Source organism: Chrysochloris asiatica, unplaced genomic scaffold (genome assembly GCF_000296735.1).
Source record: "Chrysochloris asiatica unplaced genomic scaffold, ChrAsi1.0 scaffold00019, whole genome shotgun sequence".
In the NCBI taxonomy this organism is placed as follows: Eukaryota; Metazoa; Chordata; class Mammalia; order Afrosoricida; family Chrysochloridae; genus Chrysochloris; species Chrysochloris asiatica.
Genome location: NW_006408537.1, coordinates 26,898,010 through 26,919,050, shown reverse-complemented (window position 1 = coordinate 26,919,050; position 21,041 = coordinate 26,898,010). Strand labels below are relative to the sequence as shown.

General features: G+C 38.1%; 1 protein-coding gene across 5 annotated transcripts in view; it reads right to left on the bottom strand.

The window, feature by feature from the left end:
* The window catches only part of KCNQ5 (potassium voltage-gated channel, KQT-like subfamily, member 5), a 771,186-nt gene that overhangs the window by 41,569 nt on the left and 708,576 nt on the right, over window positions 1-21,041 (bottom strand). For 4 of the 5 annotated variants that reach the window (XM_006835755.1, XM_006835757.1, XM_006835756.1 and 1 more), the window contains one exon: window positions 11,350-11,458. The exons of the other annotated variant lie outside the window; for it this stretch is intronic. In XM_006835755.1, the coding sequence (XP_006835818.1) occupies window positions 11,350-11,458 (109 nt within the window). The remainder of the gene's footprint in view (window positions 1-11,349; window positions 11,459-21,041) is intronic. 5 annotated transcript variants of the gene reach the window in all.

Sequence of the window (21,041 nt, the reverse complement as noted above, 5' to 3'; positions counted from 1 at the left end):
TCAAGAAAACAAAAATCCTCACCATTGGACCAATAAACAACATTCTTATCAATGGAGAAAAGATTGAAGTTGTCAAGGACTTCATTCTTCTTAGATCAACTATCAACATTCGTGGAAGCAGCAGTCAAGAGATCAGACGACGTATTGCATTAGGCAAATCTGCTACACAAGACCTTTTTAAAGTGTTGAAGAGCAAAGATGTCAGCTTAAGGACTAAGGTGTGCCTGACCCAATCCATGGTGTTTTCAATAACATCATATGCATGCGAAAGCTGGACAGTGAATAAGGAAGACTGTAGAAGAATTGATGCTTTTGAGTTATGGTGTTAGAGGAGAATATTGAAAGTGCCATGGGCAGCCAAAAGAACCAATAGATCCGATTTGGAAGAAGTGCAGCCAGAGTGCTCCCTATAGGCCAAGATGGCCAAACTTTGTCTCTCATACTTTGGATATATTATCAGGAGGGACCAATCACTGGAGAAGGATATCATGTTTGGTAAGGTGGAGGGTTAGAGAAAAAGAGGAAGACTCCCAACGAGATGGATTGGTCAAGTGGCAGCATCGATGGACTCAAGCTGGCCCAGGATCGGGCACTGTTTCATTCTGCTGTGCATAAGGTTGCTATGGGTCAGTACCGACTCGATGGTACCTAACAACTACAACAACGTTCCAGGTAGGAGCTCTGGTAGCGTAGTGGTTATGAATTGGGCTGCTAATTTCAGGGTCAGCAATTAGAAACTACCAACTGTTCCGTGGGAAAAAGATAAGGCTTTCTGCTCCCGTAAAGATCTACAGCCTAGGAAACCCTGTACAGGGTCACTATGAGTTGGAACCGACTCCATGGCACATAACCACCACCAAAGTTCCAGTAGATCCAGTTATTGTTACAATTGTAGTCCCCCTTTACAATGCATCTTTACACTACAATCAGAATCGTCTTCTTAAAGTTGAGAGTCAAAAGCACTAACCTGATAAACTTATTTCTGTGTTTAAAAATCTTTAGGTGTCTGCTCCTCCCTTCAGCCTAATATGTACTCTCCTCTTACTGCCTTCTTCCAACACACATGCTCTTTATGGCCACCTTTCATTCTGTGTAAAAGCATTTCCTTCTGTCTAAGCATCCCTCCCTCCCCTCTCCTCCAATACCTAGTTATTTCCAGGATTTCTGTGTTGATACCCTTTCTCCCAGGATCGTCCTGGAATGCTTCCTTCCACAGAAGTACTGATCTTGCATCTGCTTACGCCATCTTCCACTTCTTTAGTGCAGTGATATATTGCTCTATGTTGCTAATTAATGACTCTTTACTTTTCTGTTGCTCTTCAAGAATCTAAACAGAGGTCCATTTTGTTAACTTCTGTTCCTGAGTCCTGGTGTGACGCTGTAGGATAAGCACAGCACCACAAGGTCAGTTTGAGCCACAAGGTCACGTTTCAAACTCACCAACTGCTTCTCAGAAACCCTATATTGGGTCACTATGAGTCAGAACCTACTTGATGGCACTTAACAATATTAATAATAATCTCTGTGTCTGGTGCAGAGTAGGAGCTCACTAAGCATTTTTTTCTGAGTGTATACACTGATCTCTTTGGAGACCTTTAAAGAATCTGTACTCAGGACTTTGTGTGAAGGGAAGAAGCAGTGGAAAGGATGGTAATGTCTACGTCTCACACTGTCCTCTAATTTCTTGAGAAGGTACCTGGAGAGGCAGCAAACTCATCCTGAGGAGCAAGTGGGAGAGAGTTCTTGGATTATTGCTTCATGATTGGGGGAAACTTTGCTTTTTCAGCCTTGGGTGGCTAATCCAAGTAATTTACTTGCCCTGGTGAGGAGATAACTTCATGAGGTAACATGAAGTAGTTCCTGGGGAAGGGATGCAAGCAAACAAGGCTGCAAACATTTGGAAGTTGGGAGCACTACTCAGAAAAGTGAAAGGACCACTCCTGTTAGGGGATTTACTATGGAACTAGGTGGAGCTCAGAGAGGAGAGGGTCCACTGAGTCAGAGGAGAAGATGGGCACTGGAAGCAGCAAGCTGGGAAGGCACTAAGGAACCCAGAAACTTGCAGATAACAATGGTATTGTCATTAAGTTCTGTCAAGTTGGTTTCAATTTATAGTGAACTTGTATGGGGTTTCTAAAGAGTGGCTGGCTGGTTTGAACTGTGACCTTGGGGTTAGCAGTCTAGGGCTTATCCTACAGAGCCACAACAGGACTCTGAGGGTAGCAAGGTTGTTGTTAAGTGCTGTCAAGTCATTACTGACTCGTACTGACTCTGTAAAGAGTTTCCAAGGAGCAGTTGGTGGGTTTGAACTGCTGACCTTGTGATTTACAGTATAGTGCTACCCCTACAGCACCATACCAGGAGTCCAAGAGGATAACAATAGTTAGCATTTATATAGTGCTCAGCAGACACTGTTTTCTAAGTGCTTTGCAAATTTTAATTAATCTAGTTCTCATCACAACCCTATGAATTAAAAACGATTATTATCCTTACTCCCCAATAAGTAAATGGCAACATTAAGAGGTGACCATGTGTCCTGAGCTGCCTGGGGAAAGGGTAAGGTGGGAATAGAAGTGACTACTGGTATCAGGGTACAGGCAGGTTGCAGTTTCAACTATAGAATCCTTTCAGTTGTAATAAAACTCAGTTTTATTTATTTGCTTCTCTAGAAGGCTAGTTTGGCTTAGAAAGGAAAATTTGCACAATGTGAAACATAGCAGGCATGATAATTTTTTGAATGGAGATAGTAAAAAATGTTAAGAACCTGACAATTCCAACAGCTTCTCAATCATTTTTTCTTCAAAGTAATGAGTAATTTCCATTGGGTTGTTTTGATTATCTTCATAAAAAGAGCAGGTTGTATGATAAATGATTGACATAAAACATGATTGTATAAAATAAGCTGATGAGAGAAAAATTACTTTTTGGATCTTATTAAGAGTGGTGTCCATACTAGATAGAGTAACTGAACCAAAAAAAAAGGATGTAAGCTTTGCATTTTGTTGTGTAAATAGACAAAGCTATTTCCCCAAATGCTTAACCTTTACTTCTAAGTTGCCTTAGTATGCATATATGAGAAACTATCTAGCCAATTCAGGAAAGGAATTTACAATACAGTTTTTCTTATTAAAAAATATTCTGATATCTTTTTTGGTTGTTTTATAGTATGACTTTTAATTTTGAATTTATTATTTAAAACAAAACATTATTTTTGTATCACATTTTGAGCAGAAGAGAGATGGACAAGGATAGATGCCAAAACATGTGGAGATCTCCAAGCAACCAGGAAACAGAAACTAAGAGACAAGGGCCTTCCTCCAAAGTTGACAGAGAGAAATTCTTCCCTATAGCCGACACTCTGAATTTGAACAATTAGCCTACTAAGTTATGAGAAAATAAATGTTTGTTAAAGTCATCTAAATTGTGGTATTTCTGTTATAGCAACACTAGATAAAGACAGAATTTGTTACCAAAGAGTGGAGTACTGCTTTAACAGATATTTAAAATGTGGAAGTGGCTTTATAATTAGGTAAAGGTAGATGCTGTAAGAGTTTTAAGGCACCTAATAGTGAAAGCCTAGATTGCCTTGAGATTATGGTAGAATCACAGACATCAAAGGCAATTCTGGTGAGGGTTCTGAAGGAAGTAAAAACTGTAGTAAAAGTCTGTCATCTCAGAGAATGCATATGGTGCCAGCAACAGAATGTTGCTAGAAATGTGGATGTTAAGTTTGTTTCTAGTAAGGCTTAAAAGTAAATGATGAACATGTGGTTGAACAATGGAGGAAGGGTGATGCTTTTTATGCAGTGGCAAAGAGCTTATCTGAATTAAGCTCAGCTGTTTGGTGGAAGGTAGAATTTGTAAGTGATGAACTTGGATATCTGCCTTACGAAGTTTCTAAGCAAGCTCTTCTAAGTAAGATTTCTAAGCAAGATTGTAGTTTCTTCTTTCCACTTATAATAAAATGCAAGAGGAAACAGATGGACTTATAAATAAACTGTGCAAAATGAAATCAGAACTTAAAGTTTTAAAAATTTCTGTTGTACAAACAAAGGACATGTGTCTTAGAATGTTTACCAAGGATATGGCTGCACAGTCTTTTGTTAAAGCGATTACTCCTGTGACTGATAGATCTGACTACCCCAGCAGAAAACCCATCAACTTAGACTACAGATGAAAAAGAAAGAATGAAAGGAAAGAACAGTTCAAAGGAGCTACATCTATTGTCGTCCAAGAAAAAAAGGGGCCATCCTTGGAGCAGTTCAGAGATCACCAGAACTGATGGAAGGCACATGGGAAGCTGGGCCTTCTGGGTTTCAAAGGGTGGGGCCACAGCTTCTTAGGTTTCAGAGAGTTGAATCTTTGCCAATTTGCTTCAGAAATGTGGGGCTGCTGTTAAGATGTCAGGGTGATAAGGTTATCATCCAAAGCTGGATGGGTGGGGATGCTCTATGTATATCAGAGGTAGAAGAATGGGGGTCTGCTGGTTAAGTCACCACTCAGATGGACTAGGAGAATAGGGCTGCCTTACAAAGTGTGAGTATTCCAGACCACTTAACTGTGCTCATGAGGAATCTGTACCTGGACCAAGAGGCAGTTGTTTGAACAGAACATGGGAACACTGAATGGTTTAAAATTAAGAAAGTTGTGCAACAGGCTTGTATTCTTTCACCATATTTATTCAACCTGTATGCTGAACAAATAATCTGAGAAGCTGGGTTCTATGAAGAAAAACGTGGCATCAGGATTGGAGGAAGATTCATTAACAACTTGTGATATGCAGATGATACAACCTTGCTTGCTGAAAGTGAAAAAGACTTAAAACATTTACTGATGAAGATCAAAAAGCACAGTTTTCAATATGGATTGCATCTCATTGTAAAGAAAACAAAAATCCTCACCACTGGACCAATAAACAATATTCTTATCAATGAAGAAAAGATTAAAGTTGTCAAGGACTTCATTCTTCTTGGGTCAACTATCAACATTCATGGAAGCAGCAGTCAAGAAATCAAACGACGTATTGCATTAGGTAAATCTTCTGCACAAGACCTTTTTAAAGTGTTGAAGAGCAAAGATGTCAGCTTAAGGACTAAGGTGCACCTGACCCAAGCCATGGTATTTTCAATAACCCCATATGCGTGTGAAAGCTGGACAGTGAATAAGGAAGACCATAGAAGAATTGGTGCTTTTGACTTATGGTGTTGGAGGAGAATACTGAAAGTGCCATGGGCTGCCCAAAGAACCAACAGATCTGTTTTGGAAGAAGTGCAGCCAGAGTGCTCCTTGGAGGCCAGGATGGCCAAACTTCATCTCTCATACTTTTAACACATTGTCAGGAGGGAGCAGTCACTGGAGAAGGATATCATATTTGGTAAGGTGAAGGGTCAGAGAAAAAGAAGAAGACCCCCAATGAGATGGACTGGCAAAGTGGTAGCATCAATGGGCTCAAGCATGGCAACAATTGTGAAGTTGTTTCGTTTTGTTGTACATAGGGTCGCTATGTTGGTACTGACTCAATGGCACCTAACAACAACAACAACGAATAATAAGGGAGTAGCATTGTCATCCCAGAGGACCTGGAAAGTGGAGCTGAAGTCAAAGGTGGAGGGGATTCCAGCCAGAACCCACAGGGTGTGACCATTGCCCAGTTGGTCTCAGAGAACAGAGGATTATTTTCAAATCTTGAGAGCTAATGTAAATTATTTGCTGGGTTTTGGATTTCCTTTCTTTTCTTCCAATTTCTCCCATTTTAACAGGAATGTCTCCCTTGTGCTGGTCCCACCATTGTACTTTGGAAACAGATGACTTGTGATCTAGATTTCACAGATTCACACATGCCCCAAGATAGTTGGAATACACCTAAACTCTCACTCATATTTTATGTATATGATTCAAAAGATGAGATTTTATGTAGAGCTGTGGGTTAATGTGCTGGACTGCAAAGTTGGTTTGAACCACATGGTTGATGGTTCAAGCTCACTAGCTACTCCTTGGAAACCCTGTCCAGGCGCTTTGGGGTCTGGTTTGGTGCTGTGGGTTAATGTGCAGGACTGCAAAGTTGGTTTGAACCACAAAGTTGGTGGTTCAAGCTTACCAGCTGCTCCTCAGAAACCTTACACAGGGTCAGTATGGGTTGGAACCTACTCGTTGGCACTTTACAACAACAGAAACAACAATGGAGTGAATGGGGGAAGGTTATGAATTTGGGGGACCAAAGGTAGAATGCTTTGGATTGAACTGTGTAAATACTAACCTCTGTCCCCATAATTATAACCCCATTTGGGAATTCCATGTGTTATGTTAATGAGGCAGAATTAGTACACAATGTATTTTGAGTCAATCTCTTTTGAGATGTAAAATAGATGAAAGGGTGAGCAAAATACAGAGATGGGATAAGACAGATGCCAAGGCAATGGAGTCCTGGTGTGGCGCTGTGGGCTAATGCTTCAGACTGCAAAGTCATTTGAATTGCAAGGTTGGTGATTCAAGCTCACCAGCTGCTTCTTGGAAATCCTATATAGGGTTGCTATGTGTTGGAATAGCCTTGATGGCACTTAACTACAAGGCAATGAGATCTCCAAGGAACCAGAAGTCAGCAGCTGAAGACACAAGGATCTTCCTTCAAAGCTAACAGAGAGAGAAACCTTTTCCTAGAGCTTCAGAATTCAGACTCTAACCTCCTAAAATGGGAAAAATAACTGTCTGTTTATTAAAGCCATCCACTTGTTGTATTTCTCTTATGTCAGCACAAGAGACCCGGTGGCAGTAGCGGTGGTTGTGTGCCTTGGAGTTGATTCTGACTCATATTGATTCTGCATGGGGTTTCTGAGGCTGTATGTCTTTACGGGAACAGAAAGCCACATCTTTCTCCCATGGAGCGGCTGGTAGATTCCAACTGCTGGGCTTGTGGTTAGCAACCCAATTCATAACCCACTATGCTAGCAGGGATACTTACTGACTTTCAGAACACATTCCCACCTACCTTGTGCATTCACATAAAATAACATTTTGAGAAAAATCTGTGGTAATCTCAGAATAAATACACAAAGTTAAGTATTCTTATGAGTAACAGAAATGTTTTGGAAATAGTCTAAGAATAGTAATTTTTCACTAGACTATAAAACAGTGACATCATTCATTTAAAAAAAAAAATCTCAAAGTTCATTTGGGTAATATAGTCCAGACAAGTTCAAAGTGTGCCTTAAATCATCTTACTGTCTGAGAAATATTTATTTTCTAAAGTAACTAGAAAATAGTAAAGCTTAATAAATATTCATAAACCAAAATCATAATTTTGACTTTGTGAATGTAATATTATTTTCCATGCTCTCATTCTTGCGGTGAAATGCATACTTTCTACTACACATTTTAATTTTCAATTAACTTTCATGAGAAATTATTTCTGTAAGAGCTCCTGAAATACAAAAGGCATGTTCAAATATTCATATTAAATAATCAAACAACCAAAATATAACAAGGAAAATGCCAAAGTAAAGTTGCTACTTCAGTGCTTGCTTTGGCAACACATATATTAAAATTGGATTGATACAGAGGAGATGGACCCTGTCCAAATTCGTTAAGAGTTTCATATATATTTTTGTAATAAAAAACAACAAAACATGAAGTTGCATTTCAAAGAAGAATATTTGATGGTTCATACTTGCAATGTATAGTATATCTATAAAATAATATTTAAGATGAGTTGCAAAAGGTCTTTTGGCAAAAAATACCTAGCTAACTGATGTTGAACTGATCTATGTAATTACAATCCTCAGGAAAAGTCCCTTTTGCATAAGATTTAGGTATTTGTATTTGCAAATTCCTTTTCAAATATGCTAACTATATTGATTGGTCCTTACAAATATCTTTAGAAATTATACTGAGTCAAAAGTTTTCAACTAAGTTATTAAAGTATTAAGTGTACATATTATTTTTATAGAAGTCTGTAATTCCAAATTAAACTTAAAAAGCAATTTAAGATCCAGTCTCCATGACCTTGAGATCAGAACTAGATGGTGCTTGGCTATAATTGCTGATTGCTCTGAAAGGGATCACAATAGGAGTCCTGGATAAAGTGGGAGAAAAATGTGAAACAAAACTCAAACTTACAAAAAAGACCAGGCTTACTGGTTAAACAGAGACTGGTAGAACCCGTGAGACAATGGCGCTTAGACATCCTTCTAGCCTGAAATTGAATGCACACCCGTGGCTCAACTTTCAGCCAAACCACAATCATAGTAGTTAAGTGATATTGGGTCAGTTCCGACTCATAGTGACCCTATATAGGGTTTCCAAGGAGCTCGAGCCATGGACTTTGTGTTTAGCTAACCATTATTGTTAAGTGTCATGGAGTCAGTTCCAACCCATAGCAACTCTGCATAGGGTTTCCAAGGAGAAACTGGTGAGCTTGAACCACTGACCTTGCAGTTCAAACCAACTTTGCTGCCCAGCACCTTAACCCACAGTGCCACACCATGACTCAAGCAAACCAGAGACAATAATACCAGGGAGGTACATAGTTCTTAGAACAATCAACCATTTCAAGATTAAAAGGGCAGCATTTGTCTAGGGATAAAGTTCAGAAGGAGTCCTGTGTGAATTGTTGAATAGAAAATCAATTTGTTCTATAAACTTTCACCCAAATCTCAATCTCTCTCTCTCTCTCTCTCTCTCTCTCTCACACACACACACACACACACACACAAGTAATTTAAGAAAAAAATAGAAAACAGTAAGCAGAATCTGGATATGGAGGAGAAAAGCATCCCTTCCCTCAAGTGTCACAAACACAAAGCTTTGGTAATCCACATAAAGGATAGACATAGAAAGAACAAAATCTTGTTAAAAATAAGAACCAAAAAAGAGTTAGGAAAAGCAAGAAACTTTTACTTTACAAAAACCAGGTGAGTTTCAACAGGAAGTAAATCTTAAGTGACTGCTAAAGCACTTACTTAGCTAGCAGAATAAACCTATTTTATTTTCTTTCTTGCAGCTCAAAATTCTTTTTATAGGTTGTTGAAACAAAAGCAGAAAATTTTGGAATGTCTTGGGAAATGATACACAACTGGGTTAAGTAAGACTTTTAGGAAACCTAACAACTACCAGCTGTTCTGCAAGAGAAAGGTGAGGCTTTCTGCTCTCGTAGAGACTTACAGCCTTGGAAACCCTGTACAGGGTCGCTATGAGTCGAAACCGACTCCACGGCACATAACAAAACAACAAATCTGCTTGAGGACTAAGATGCGCCTGACCCAAGCCATGGTATTTTCAATAACCTCATATGCATGTGAAAGCTGGACAGTGAATAAGGAAGACTGTAGAAGAATTGATGCTTTTGAGCTGCAATGTTGGAGGAGAATATTGAAAGTTCCATGGGCTGCCAAAAGAACCAATAGATCTTGTGTTGGAAGAAGTGCATCCAGAGTGCTCCTTGGAGGCCAAGATGGCCAAACTTCGTCTCTCTTACTTCGGACATATTGTCAGGAGGGACCAGTCACTGGAGAAGGATATCATGTTTGGTAAGGTGGAGGGTCAGAGAAAAAGAGGAAGACCCCCAACGAGATGAATTGGCCAAGTGGCAGCATCGATGGACTCAAGCGTGGCAACAGTAGTGAGGTTGGCCCAGGATCAGGCAGTGTTGCATTCTGCTGTGCATAAGGTCTCTATGAGTCGGTACTGACTCGATGGCACCTAACAACAACAACAACAACAACAACAACAACAACAATCTGCTCCTACTAGATAAGATTTTATGGCACTTGCCTCAGGTCGGGCTAATCCTGGACTGAATTGCTCCATCTTTACTTTACGGTCTTTGATGTATCTAGTGAATATATGTAGAAAATTTCAAAGTGACATCTAGACCAGCCATGTTCAGTAGAACTTTCTACAAATGAAGGATATGCTCTAAATTTTCTTGATCCCATGTAGTAGCCATTAACCTATCATCTGTGACTAGTGATCACTTGAAAAGTGAATAGTTGCAATGAATGAACTGAATTTTGTTTAATTTGAATTAATTCAAATGTAAATAATCAGATGTGGAAAGTGGCTACTCTATTGGACAGTGCAGTTCTAGATCATTTCTCTTGCTTTAACTGAAGGCCTCAGGCATCCATTTGTTGTTGTTAAGTGCTGTCAAGTCAGTTCTGACTCATAGCAACTCTGTATAGTGTTTCTGAGGAGCGGCTGGTGAGCTTGAACTACTAACCTTGTGTTTCAAACCGACCTTGCAGTCCAGGGCATTAACCCACAGTGTTACACCCCAAATCCTTGGGTTTTCTGGGTTTAAATTACCCAAGGCATCTAGGTTCCCCAGGGAATGAATGAACATATAATTTGTCATTTAAATCACGGCACTTTGATAATCATTACAGATGATTTTAAATATCTTCTGTCGTAAGCATATGTTCATTACATCATGATTTTCTTTGCCTCCCCCAACAATTTACTGAAATCTTTATAATCCATTTGTGCTTCCCCGTGACTCCAACCATGGAGTAAAGCTATGTCTAACTTGATGTCAAACTACTACCTAAAAATGGAAGCAAATAATCATGTTGATATTTGAGATTAGAAAATTTATCTGAATAACTAATTTAGTTAAGATATTTTAGTCTTTTTCTCTAGCTTTTTGGTCGAGGCAGATAGAGTCAAAAAGATTAGAGATATTTCTTTGTAGTACAAACATCCAACATTCTCCGACAGATACAAAATCTCAAAGAGATTACTTTGGGCAGGCTGAACACATAGCAGTTAGTTTAGTCCAAACCCTGAATTTTCTGGGGGAGGTCATGATGGTAGGTCTGAGAATATAAATGTAAGCTGATCTGAGTGGGCCTCTTAGCACAGCAGAGGAAGCATATTAAGATCGACTGTAACAATTACATTTCAGTAAGATAGGAGGAAGTCACAGCAAAGTACGCTGTTTCCCATTTTTAAAGCTCATTTTTTTGTTTGTTTGTTTGTTTAAATCAAAATACAGAACATGGATTAGAGCATCATGTCATAAAAAATAATTTAAAAAATCCAATTGTATCTACAAGCTAAATGTCCTGAAACTAACAATTTCACATAATAAGCCAATTCTCATGTAATCTCTTGGGCATGGCTCAGCTTTTCAAACTTCACTCACCTTTTAGAACAGTTTTGTGTTGAATACAGCAGAATTTTGTATTAAAAATATTTCAGAACTTAGTAGGCAAGTGGATGAATAAGAAAAGGGAAAGTAATTATTCTAGCAGATTTACCTGTAGGAAAAAGAACCTTATCAACATAGAAATTCAAATAACCAGTAATAGGTGTCTGAATCATTTTTATCAAAGGTTTTTTTTTTTAAAAACCAACCTGATGGCTCGAATGACAGTTTTAAGTGGTGGGGTAAGGTCTTCTACTGATACATCACATTGGCATCCTTTCTCATCATAGACATCGTCAGTGCCAAGGGCTGTGTCAGCTGCAAGAGAAAAGTGCCAGGTAAGTAACAACACTATCCACAATTTGAAACATGCTGCTGAATTTGCCTCACATAGGAAAACTGGGGACCTCACAGATGAAACTTATAAATAATTGGTCTGAATCCAGCCAGTTGTTTTGACCAATATTATTATTTCTCTCTTTTCTATAACACCTCATCAATTGTATGTGATTTGACACAACACTTTTGTACAACGTTTCCCAGGGGATGACGAAGTTGTTGACACACTGTCTTTCCAGTAGTGGTGATGGGTTTGTATTGACCTACAACACAAATGATCTTTTGCAGGGTTCTTTAGAAACAAAGAGTTAGTGCTTAGATGACAACTGTGCTTAGATGACAACTGTTTGGAGCTAGGAAAAGTATCTTTGGACACTAAACTAAGTGGCCTGAGAATATGGAAATTCAAATCCATGACCTTGCCCTGATTAGTCCCATGCCCTGACCAAGTGAGCTAAGCAACCAGAACCAAGAATGCTGACTGCATATCTGTTACTTGACACAAGAGCAGGAAAGAGCTTCCTTAAGATAGCAAAGCTAAAGCTGAGAACAGATTTGCAGACTGAGAAAGAAATCAACTCCTCTTAAATTGAGCATATTTACTTTTAGGCTCATTGCAAAGTTTGGAAAAGGGAGACAGGGTTAGAATAATTATCAAATTAGGCAGGGTTTATAAAAGTAGGAAAAATTAAATTCCTGTTATCGCAACTTTGTTTTCAATAGCACAAATATTAACAATCCGTTAAAATTCCAATACAGGATATGAATTAAGGGACCCTGGTGGTGTGGTGGCTAAGAGCTTGTCTGCTAAGCTGCCACTGGCTCGTTGGGTGAAAACAAATCTGTTGATCTGTTCCTGTAAAGATTGTAGCCTAGGAAACCCTATGGAGCAGATCTGCTCTGTCCTACAGGGTCACTATGATTGGGAAAAAACTAAATGGCACACAAAAACAACAGGATCTGAGTTAACAAATATTGGTATATAGTGGAATATGATGAAGCTGTTAAAAATGATGTTAAAGACTAATTAATGGCTGGGAAAATGTCAAAAGAGGTTAAAGAAAAAAAATCTATATATTGATCTAGCTGTGATTAAGAGTGATTTTATTCTTTTTGCTTAGCTCTATTTTCTAAAGTTATTACAATGACCATGGGCTGTTGTTGTTATGTGCTGTCAAGTTGGTTCTGACTCATAGCAACCTGTACAGGGTTTTCGAGGAGCAGCTGGTGAGTTTGAACTGCTGTCCTTGTGGCTTAAACTGAGTTTGCAATCAGTGCTTATCCTATAGTGCTACACCAGGACTCTGATCATGTACTAGGAGGCTTCAAGAAGTTCATGGAAATGTGTTAACTTGGATAAAGGGGAAGGGAGGGTAAAGGGGAAGCCAAAATGGAGAGGGAGGTTGGCAAAAAAGTGATGGAGGTAGGAGAAGACACTGTGAGGAGGACAAGAGCTAAAGACAACAGAGGGAAATACTGTTATACACACAATCCTGCAATAATGGTGACCTACGAATCAATGCATATATAGACACACAGGCTTAACAGGTGTGTGAGGGAGAGTGGGAGTATATCTACACATATGAAGGTTTGACAGAGGATATGTGTACATGGGTATTTACTTTTGCTGCAAATATATACATGAGTGTGGTGGAGCATACAGGGGTCAAACTTAAGAAAACTTCTTAGACACAACCAAATACCTTGAAGAAATGAGCCACTGGGTCTAAGGGCTCAGGGGACACCAAGATAATTTGACATAACATAGTCCACAAAGACAGTGTTCTACTTCCTACTTTGGTGAATAGCAACTGGGGTCTTAAAAGCTCATGAGCAGCCATCTAAGGAGAAACTATTGGTTTCTCCTTGTCTGGAGGAAAGAAGAGTGATGAAGATCAAAGGCATATGAGAAAAATTAGTCCAGTGGATTTATAGACAATGCAAACAGTCTCTACAACCCTGCAACCAGCTATATGGTGTCTGCCTACACTACCAACTACTCTGAAAGAAAACACGTTAGGGGTCACAAAGGGCTCTCCTTCTCTTGGCTAGAGTGGGAGAAAATTGTGGAGCCAAACTAAAAGTCAAAAGAAAGGCCAGGCTTACTGGTCAGATAAAGACTGTTGGAACCTCTGAGACCATGGGTCTTTGTCACCCTCAGAGTCTGAACATGAACTCATCCCCGTGGCTCAATTTGCAGCCATACAGTAGCATTAGCGAGGTATGCACCCCTTAGTGTAATTAACCATTGAGATCAAAAGTGCAGCATTTATGCAATGACAACATTCAGTGAGTTCGGAAAGGAGGAGCAGAAACAGGAAATACAGTGAGCAAGTGGGATAAGTGATGTTGCATCGTGGGGCTTGCCATCAATGAGATGCAACAAAATGTGTATGAATTGTTGAATAGAAACTGATCTGCTTTGTAAACCTTCACCCAATTCACAATAAAAAAAATTTTTTTTTAAGTTTTTAAAAATATGTCAAAAAAAAATTCCTGGGAAAAATAGAATTTAAAGATAATGAAAATTTCCCATGAATTTTTGAAGCCTCCTTGTTTACCTCTGCCATAAAAAGTCAACAAAGTAATAAAAACACATTCACAAGAGATGAATTAATAGCCTCTATTGTGGCGCTGAAGAGCTCTGTTAGCGTAGTGGTTACAAATCAGGCTGCTAACCTCAAGGTCCGCAGTTCGAAAGTACCAGCGGTTCCGCGGGAGACACACGAGGCATTCTGCTCCCGTAAAGATTTACAGCCTCGGAAACCCTGGGTAGGGTCACCATGAGTCGGAACCGACTCCATGGTACTTAACAACAACAACATTGTTGTGCTGTGGGTTAATGCGCCAGACTGCAAAGCCGTTTGAATTTCAAGGTCGGCGGTTCAAGCTCACCAGTTACTCCTTGGAAACCCTATACAGGGTCGCTATGGATCCGAATCGACTCCACGGCACTTAACAACAACAAGTATAATTTTTATATGGTTTAAACTTCTTTGAAAACTGATAAACTCTAAAGGTTTAATAAGGAGCTTTGGTTTCGAGTTGGACTGTTAATCTCAAGGTCAGCAGTTCAAAACTACCAGCTGTTCCGTGGGAGAAAGATGAGGCTTTCTGCTCCCATAAGGATTTACAGCCTTGGAAACCCTGCACAGGGTCACTTTGAGTTGGAACTGACTCCACAGCACATAACAACAAACAAAGGTTTAATACTGCTTTTTGTCCACTTTGCTTTCCTCAGTGTTCCTTTGTTAAGTTACAAAAGGGAGAGACTTTGCCATGGACTGTCCTGATTGGGTTCAAAATCCTGAAAGGCCTTTGGAGATCCATTCACTGTGACACATGTATTTTGAATGCAGTTGATGCCCCATTTAATTCAATTTATATTTACTGAGTGTTTACTCAGTTTACTGTGTGTTGGTGGCCAGAAGAGATGATGGGTCTTTGTGGCTCTTCTTCATAGTTTCTTGACCTTTCATGCCCACAAGCCTGTTGTTGTTAGGTACCGATGAGTCAGTTCTGACTATACATAACTGTATAGTATGTGTAGGATACATAACAGAATGAAATCTTGTGCTATCCTCACAATTGTCATGTTGGAGTCCATTGTTGCTGCCACTGTGTCAATCCATCTTGTCAGGGTCCTCTTCTTTTTCACTGACATTACATTTTACCAAGCACGATGTTTCTTTCCATACAACATGTCCAAAGTATGAGAGAATTCTCACCAATCTGGCTTCTAAGGAGCATTCTGGTTGTACTACTTCCAAGACAAGATTTGTTCTTCTGCAAGAAGAACATGGGTCTTTCAATATTCTTCACCATAATTACACCAACACCATAATTCCAATGCGTTGATTCTTCTACTGTCTTCCTTATTCATAGTTCAACTTTTGCATGCATATGATGAGATTGAAAATACCGTGGCTTGGGTCAAGTGTACCTTAATCCTCAAAAGAAATCAAATGAAGTATTGCATTAGGCAAATCTGCTGCAAAAGACTGCTTTAAAGTGTTAAAGAGCAAAGATGTTATTGCCCTCAAGCTTAGTAAGGTCGACAGACTAATTGTCATCTCATAATAGTGATAATAACAGCAACTACTCACTGGAATTTATGCCAGGCACTTAGAAAAACACTTCTGCATATTTTAGTTTTCATATTTAGAACAACTCTATAAAGTCACTGGTATAAGCCTGTTTTTCAGATTTAGCAATTGAGGTTTAGAGAGGGTAAATCCCTTGCCTGAGGCCATGTAGCTGGTAACTGGAGTTAGTAAATTGCAAAGTTTATTATTAAAATCCAGTTCCCTGAGGCTCCAAATCCCTTTGCATTATTGTACTCATAATCAGAATGTATTTAGGATTTCACAGTAGCACAAAACAATTCTTGAGAAAACAGGGGTTCACAATGCATCTTGCCTGCAGGGTGTAGGCTGTCCCTGCTGGGTACATCCTACTTTGTCCAGAGAATGTGGCTACAAATTAAGTCACTGATAGTTCTGACACAGAGATGACCTCTAAGGTTGCTGGCCTGACTCACCACCCACACAACACAGCTCTTTAACCTGGTTTTAGCTGAAGTTCTTCCAGGAGGTGATCATGAATACTTCGTCCAGTTTGATCCCAACCTGGTTTTACTGGGAAAACTTATCTTCATGGTTTTCAATTATTCACTGAAGGACAATAATGGTGATGATGATGACAGCAATAGAGTTTTTAAGGAAATTCTAATTATGTGTCAAGAACTCTAATTATCATACTCCCCCAGGAGGTATGTATTATTATTATTACTTGTTTTACAGGTTATGAAAGTGAGGCACGAAGACTGCTTTTCCATGTTCATTAAGAAATATAATTATCAAGATCCAGACATTCAAGAAAGAAGGACAGACAGTTTACGGTTCTTTCTTTTGACTATCTCTTCTTTGAGATGACTAGATCCCTTTCTTACATTTCTTGACAAAATGGTTACAATGGTTTTCAATTCTAGGCTGCACATTACAATCACTGCGAAGCTTTTAAAAAACAAAATGTTTTATTGTGAATTGAGTGAAGGTTTACAGAGAAAATCAGGAGACTGTAAATTATAGTATTTGGCCATGATGACATACTACACATTTACGAAAAAGAAAAATTATTAGTAGCATATAATAATGTGAATATATTTAAAAATATTCAGTGAAATTAACATATGAAACTTAAGTCTTCATGTTGATAATTATGTACAATATCAGGAGAATAAGCAGCTGTATGAAAATATGTAACAATAAACTAAACAGATTCATAATTATGTCTGTTCCAAAGAAAGGTGATCCAACAAAATGTGAAAATTACTGAACAATATCATTAATACCCCATGCAAATAAAATTTTGCTCAAGATAATAATAATAAAAAAAAATGGTTGCAGCAGTACTGTGACAAGGAACTTCCAGAAATTCAAGCCAAACGATGTGGAATGAAGAATATCATTGCTGATGTCAGATGGCTCTTGGCTAAAAGCAGATAATACCTGAAAGATGTTTACCTATGTTTTATTGATTACAAAAAGGCATTTGATTGTATGGATCATAACAAATTATGGGAAACATTGTAAAGAATCTAATTTCCAGAATATTTAATTGTGTTCATGTGAAACCTCTACACGGATGAACAAGCAGTCATTTGAGCAGAACCAGGGGATAATGCATGGTTTAAAGTCAGAAAAGTTGTTCATCAACATTGCATCCTTTTGATGGGGATAGGACTCTTGTGGTACAATAGTGAATAATTGCTATCAGGACTGACTGTGAGGGTAGGAAATGTAAAGGTAAATGTTTTGTAGCAAAAGGAGGGGAGTGGTTGACTTTGCAGTCCAGGAGTGGAGGTCCCTGGGACCATCAAGGGAGAAGAGCGGAGAGCGGGACCGTACCCAGAGAGACAGTGATGCCAGAAATGGAAGCAGAGACAATGACATGGAGAGATGGAACAACTGGGGACCCTAGACCCAGAGAGGGAGAGGGACTGTGTGCTGATGACCGAGGGGCATACTTGCGGGGTATACCCTTTGGTTGTTTGATGATGCATGGAGGTGACTGTAATCATGGCAATGAAACAATATATGATAGGATGAATGTAAAGCTAATGTTCTTCCATGTAAACTATCAAATAAAACATTTAAAATAAATAAATAAAAATCATGAAAGCCTTCATTAATTAAACAAAAATATCAAATTGTGAAGCTATGGTTTCTCAACTCAGTATTTTCATAGCAGCAACAACGGGCTGGAAAAAAAAAAGTTGTATCCTTTTACCATACTTAGTCAATCTGTATACTGAACAAACAATCTGAGAAACTGGATTACCTGAAGAAGAACATGGCATTGGGATTGGAGGAAGACTCATGATCAACTTGTGATATGCAGATGGCAAAACCTTGGAAGCTAAGAGGACTTGAAATACTTAATGATGAAGATCAAAAACTACAGCCTTCAGAATGGATTTCAATGTACTCAATGTAAAGAAGACAAAAATCCTCACAACTGGACCAATGGAGAGAAGATTGAAGTTCTCAAAGATTTCATTTTGCTTGGATCCCAATCAGCAGTCATGGAAGCAGCAGCCAAGAAACCAAATGATGTATTACATTAGGCAAATCTGCTGCAAAAGACTTCTTTAACGGGTTCAAGAACAAAGATATTACTTTGAGGACTAATGTCCACATAATCCAAACCATTGTATTTCAATTGCCTCATATGTATGTGAAAGTTGGACAATAAATAAGGAAGATCAAACAGGAATCAACACACTTAAATTACGAAGTGATTCTGCTGCTGATGAAGAATAATGAACGCACTATGGACTCCAGACAAACCAACAAATCTGTTTTGGAAGAAGTTCAGTCAAAATGTTCCTTAGAAATGAAGATGGGGAAATTTCATCTTTCATGTTTTGGACATGTTGTTACGAGTGGCCCGTTCCTGGAGAATAGCATCGTGCTTGGTAAAGTGGAGGATCAACGCAAACAAGAAAAAAGACACCAATGAGATGGATTAATATATAGTGACAATAACAATGGGCTCAAACGTAACAATAACTGTGAGAATGGCGCAGGTCCAGGCAGTGTTTTGGTCATTATGAGTCAGAACAAAATGACACACGAAAAGTCAAAAGGAGATGTAAGGAATATATAAAGTTACTGTACCAAAAATAATTGGTCGATGTTTAAGTATTTCAAGAAGTAGAATATGCTCAAGAACAAATGGTATTGAAGGAAGAAGTTCAAGCTGCACTGAAAGCACTGGTGGAAAACAAGTCTTCAGGAACTGACTGAATACAAACAGAAAAATTTCAACAAACTGATGCAACTGTGGAGGCCTCACTCACTTATCTATGCCAAGACATTTAGAAGATAACTATCTGGCTAACCAATTGGAAGAGAACCATATTTCTGACTATTCGAAAGATAGGTAATCCAACAGAACGTGAAAATCATCAAACAATATCATTAATACCAAGTAAAATTTTGCTGAAGATAATTAAAAAATGATTGTAGCAGTTCATTGACTGGGAGCGTCTGAGTCCAGCGTTAAGTAATTTAAGAAACTTTTTTTTTTTTCCAGTCCATTGTTGCTGCTATGGAAATACTGAGTTGAGAAACAATAGCTTCAAAATTTGATATTTTTGTTTAATTAATAAAGGTTTTCATGATTTTAAAATTTTATTTGTGGAATGAAGGATATAATTTTTTTAAAAATTTATGGAATGAAGGATATAATTTCTGACATCAGAGAACACCAGATATTTGCTTACTTGTGTTTTACTGACTACACCAAGACTACGTGGATCATGATTGTAGCAGTTCATTGACTGGGAGCGTCTGAGTCCAGCGTTAAGTAATTTAAGAAACTTTTTTTTTTTTCCAGTCCATTGTTGCTGCTATGGAAATACTGAGTTGAGAAACAATAGCTTCACAATTTGATATTTTTGTTTAATTAATAAAGGTTTTCATGCTTTTAAAATTTTATTTGTGGAATGAAGGATATAATTTTTAAAAAAATTTATGGAATGAAGGATATAATTTCTGACATCAGAGAACACCAGATATTTGCTTACTTGTGTTTTACTGACTACACCAAGACTACGTGGATCATAACAAACTATGGATAACATTGCAAAGAATGGAAATTCCAGCATACTTAGTTGTGCTCATGCAGAACCTGTACACAAATTAAGAAACAGTCATTTGAACAGAATAAGGGGATACTGAATGGTTTAAAATCAGGAAAGATGTTTGTCTGGGTTGTACTCTTTCATTATATTTATTCAAGCATGGTACAAAATAATCTGAGAATCTGGCCTATACAAAGAAGTATGCAGCATCATGATTGGAGGAAGACTTATTAACAACATGAGACATGCAGATGATACAGCTTTGCTTTTGAAGAGGACTTGAAGAACTTATTGATGAAGATAAAGAACTAGAGCCTTCAATTTGGATTACACAACAACCTAAAGAATCCAAAATCCTCAATAAGCACCATTATGATAAATGGAAATAATATTGATGTTGTCAAGGGTTTCATTTTACTTGGATTCGCAATCAATGCCCAGGAAAGCAGCAGTCAAGAAATCAGACCACATTTTGCATTGGGTAAATCTGTTGCAAAAGATCTCTTAAAATAGTTAAAAAGCAAAAATATAACCCTTGGGACTAAGGTGTGCTTAACTCAAGTCATGCTATTTTCAATCACTTCATAAATATGAGAAAGCTGGACAATGAATAAGGAAGACTAAAGAAGGCTTCTAAGACCTAGCAACAACAGCAACTTTAAAATATTTTCAATTAAATTCAAATATGGAACAAACTCCCAATATTAATAAAAATGTACAATAAGCAAAAGGAAAAAACAATGAGAAATAAATAAACAAAAATGAAATGAACTACATTAAGCCATGAGCTTATAAATGATTTGTATTTCTTTTAAAATTCCTAAAGATATTTAAGAATATTTTTCTATTACAATGATAAGATATGCTCTTTGGAAAAAGTGTTTGAAAAATAGGGACACAATTAGAATGAAGGAAACAATTATCTTCCTAAGGCAAACACTATTATAAGTATGCTTCTTACAATAAAAGCGTGAGGACTATAAGTCCACAGTATATTTTATTTGATAAGTTTAGATAAAGCATGTAATGATACTATTTGATCATGCTATGGAAAAAATGCATTAAAACAACCATTGATAAATTCCTGTCATATATTATATTCTATTTTCCAATGTTTCCTTCCACTGCTGTGTGTGTTTCAATAACTTTCTCCCTTCTTCCCCACCTCTCCACTATGATTTCCCAACACCTCAAATATCAACCTAAATTTAGAGGTTACATTTTAGCCAGGTGCTAATCCAAAGGTAATTCCTTTAATCCAATTAGAGTTTAGAATAGCTTCTTGGACCCTGATACTGCAGCATCATTTTATTTCGCTATGTCCTTGGCTAAAGCTGTTTTTCTTGTTGCAAGCTAGGTACAGCTAAGTCACTAGGACTCTTATTAGTGGGCACCAATAAGGAATCAGAAAAA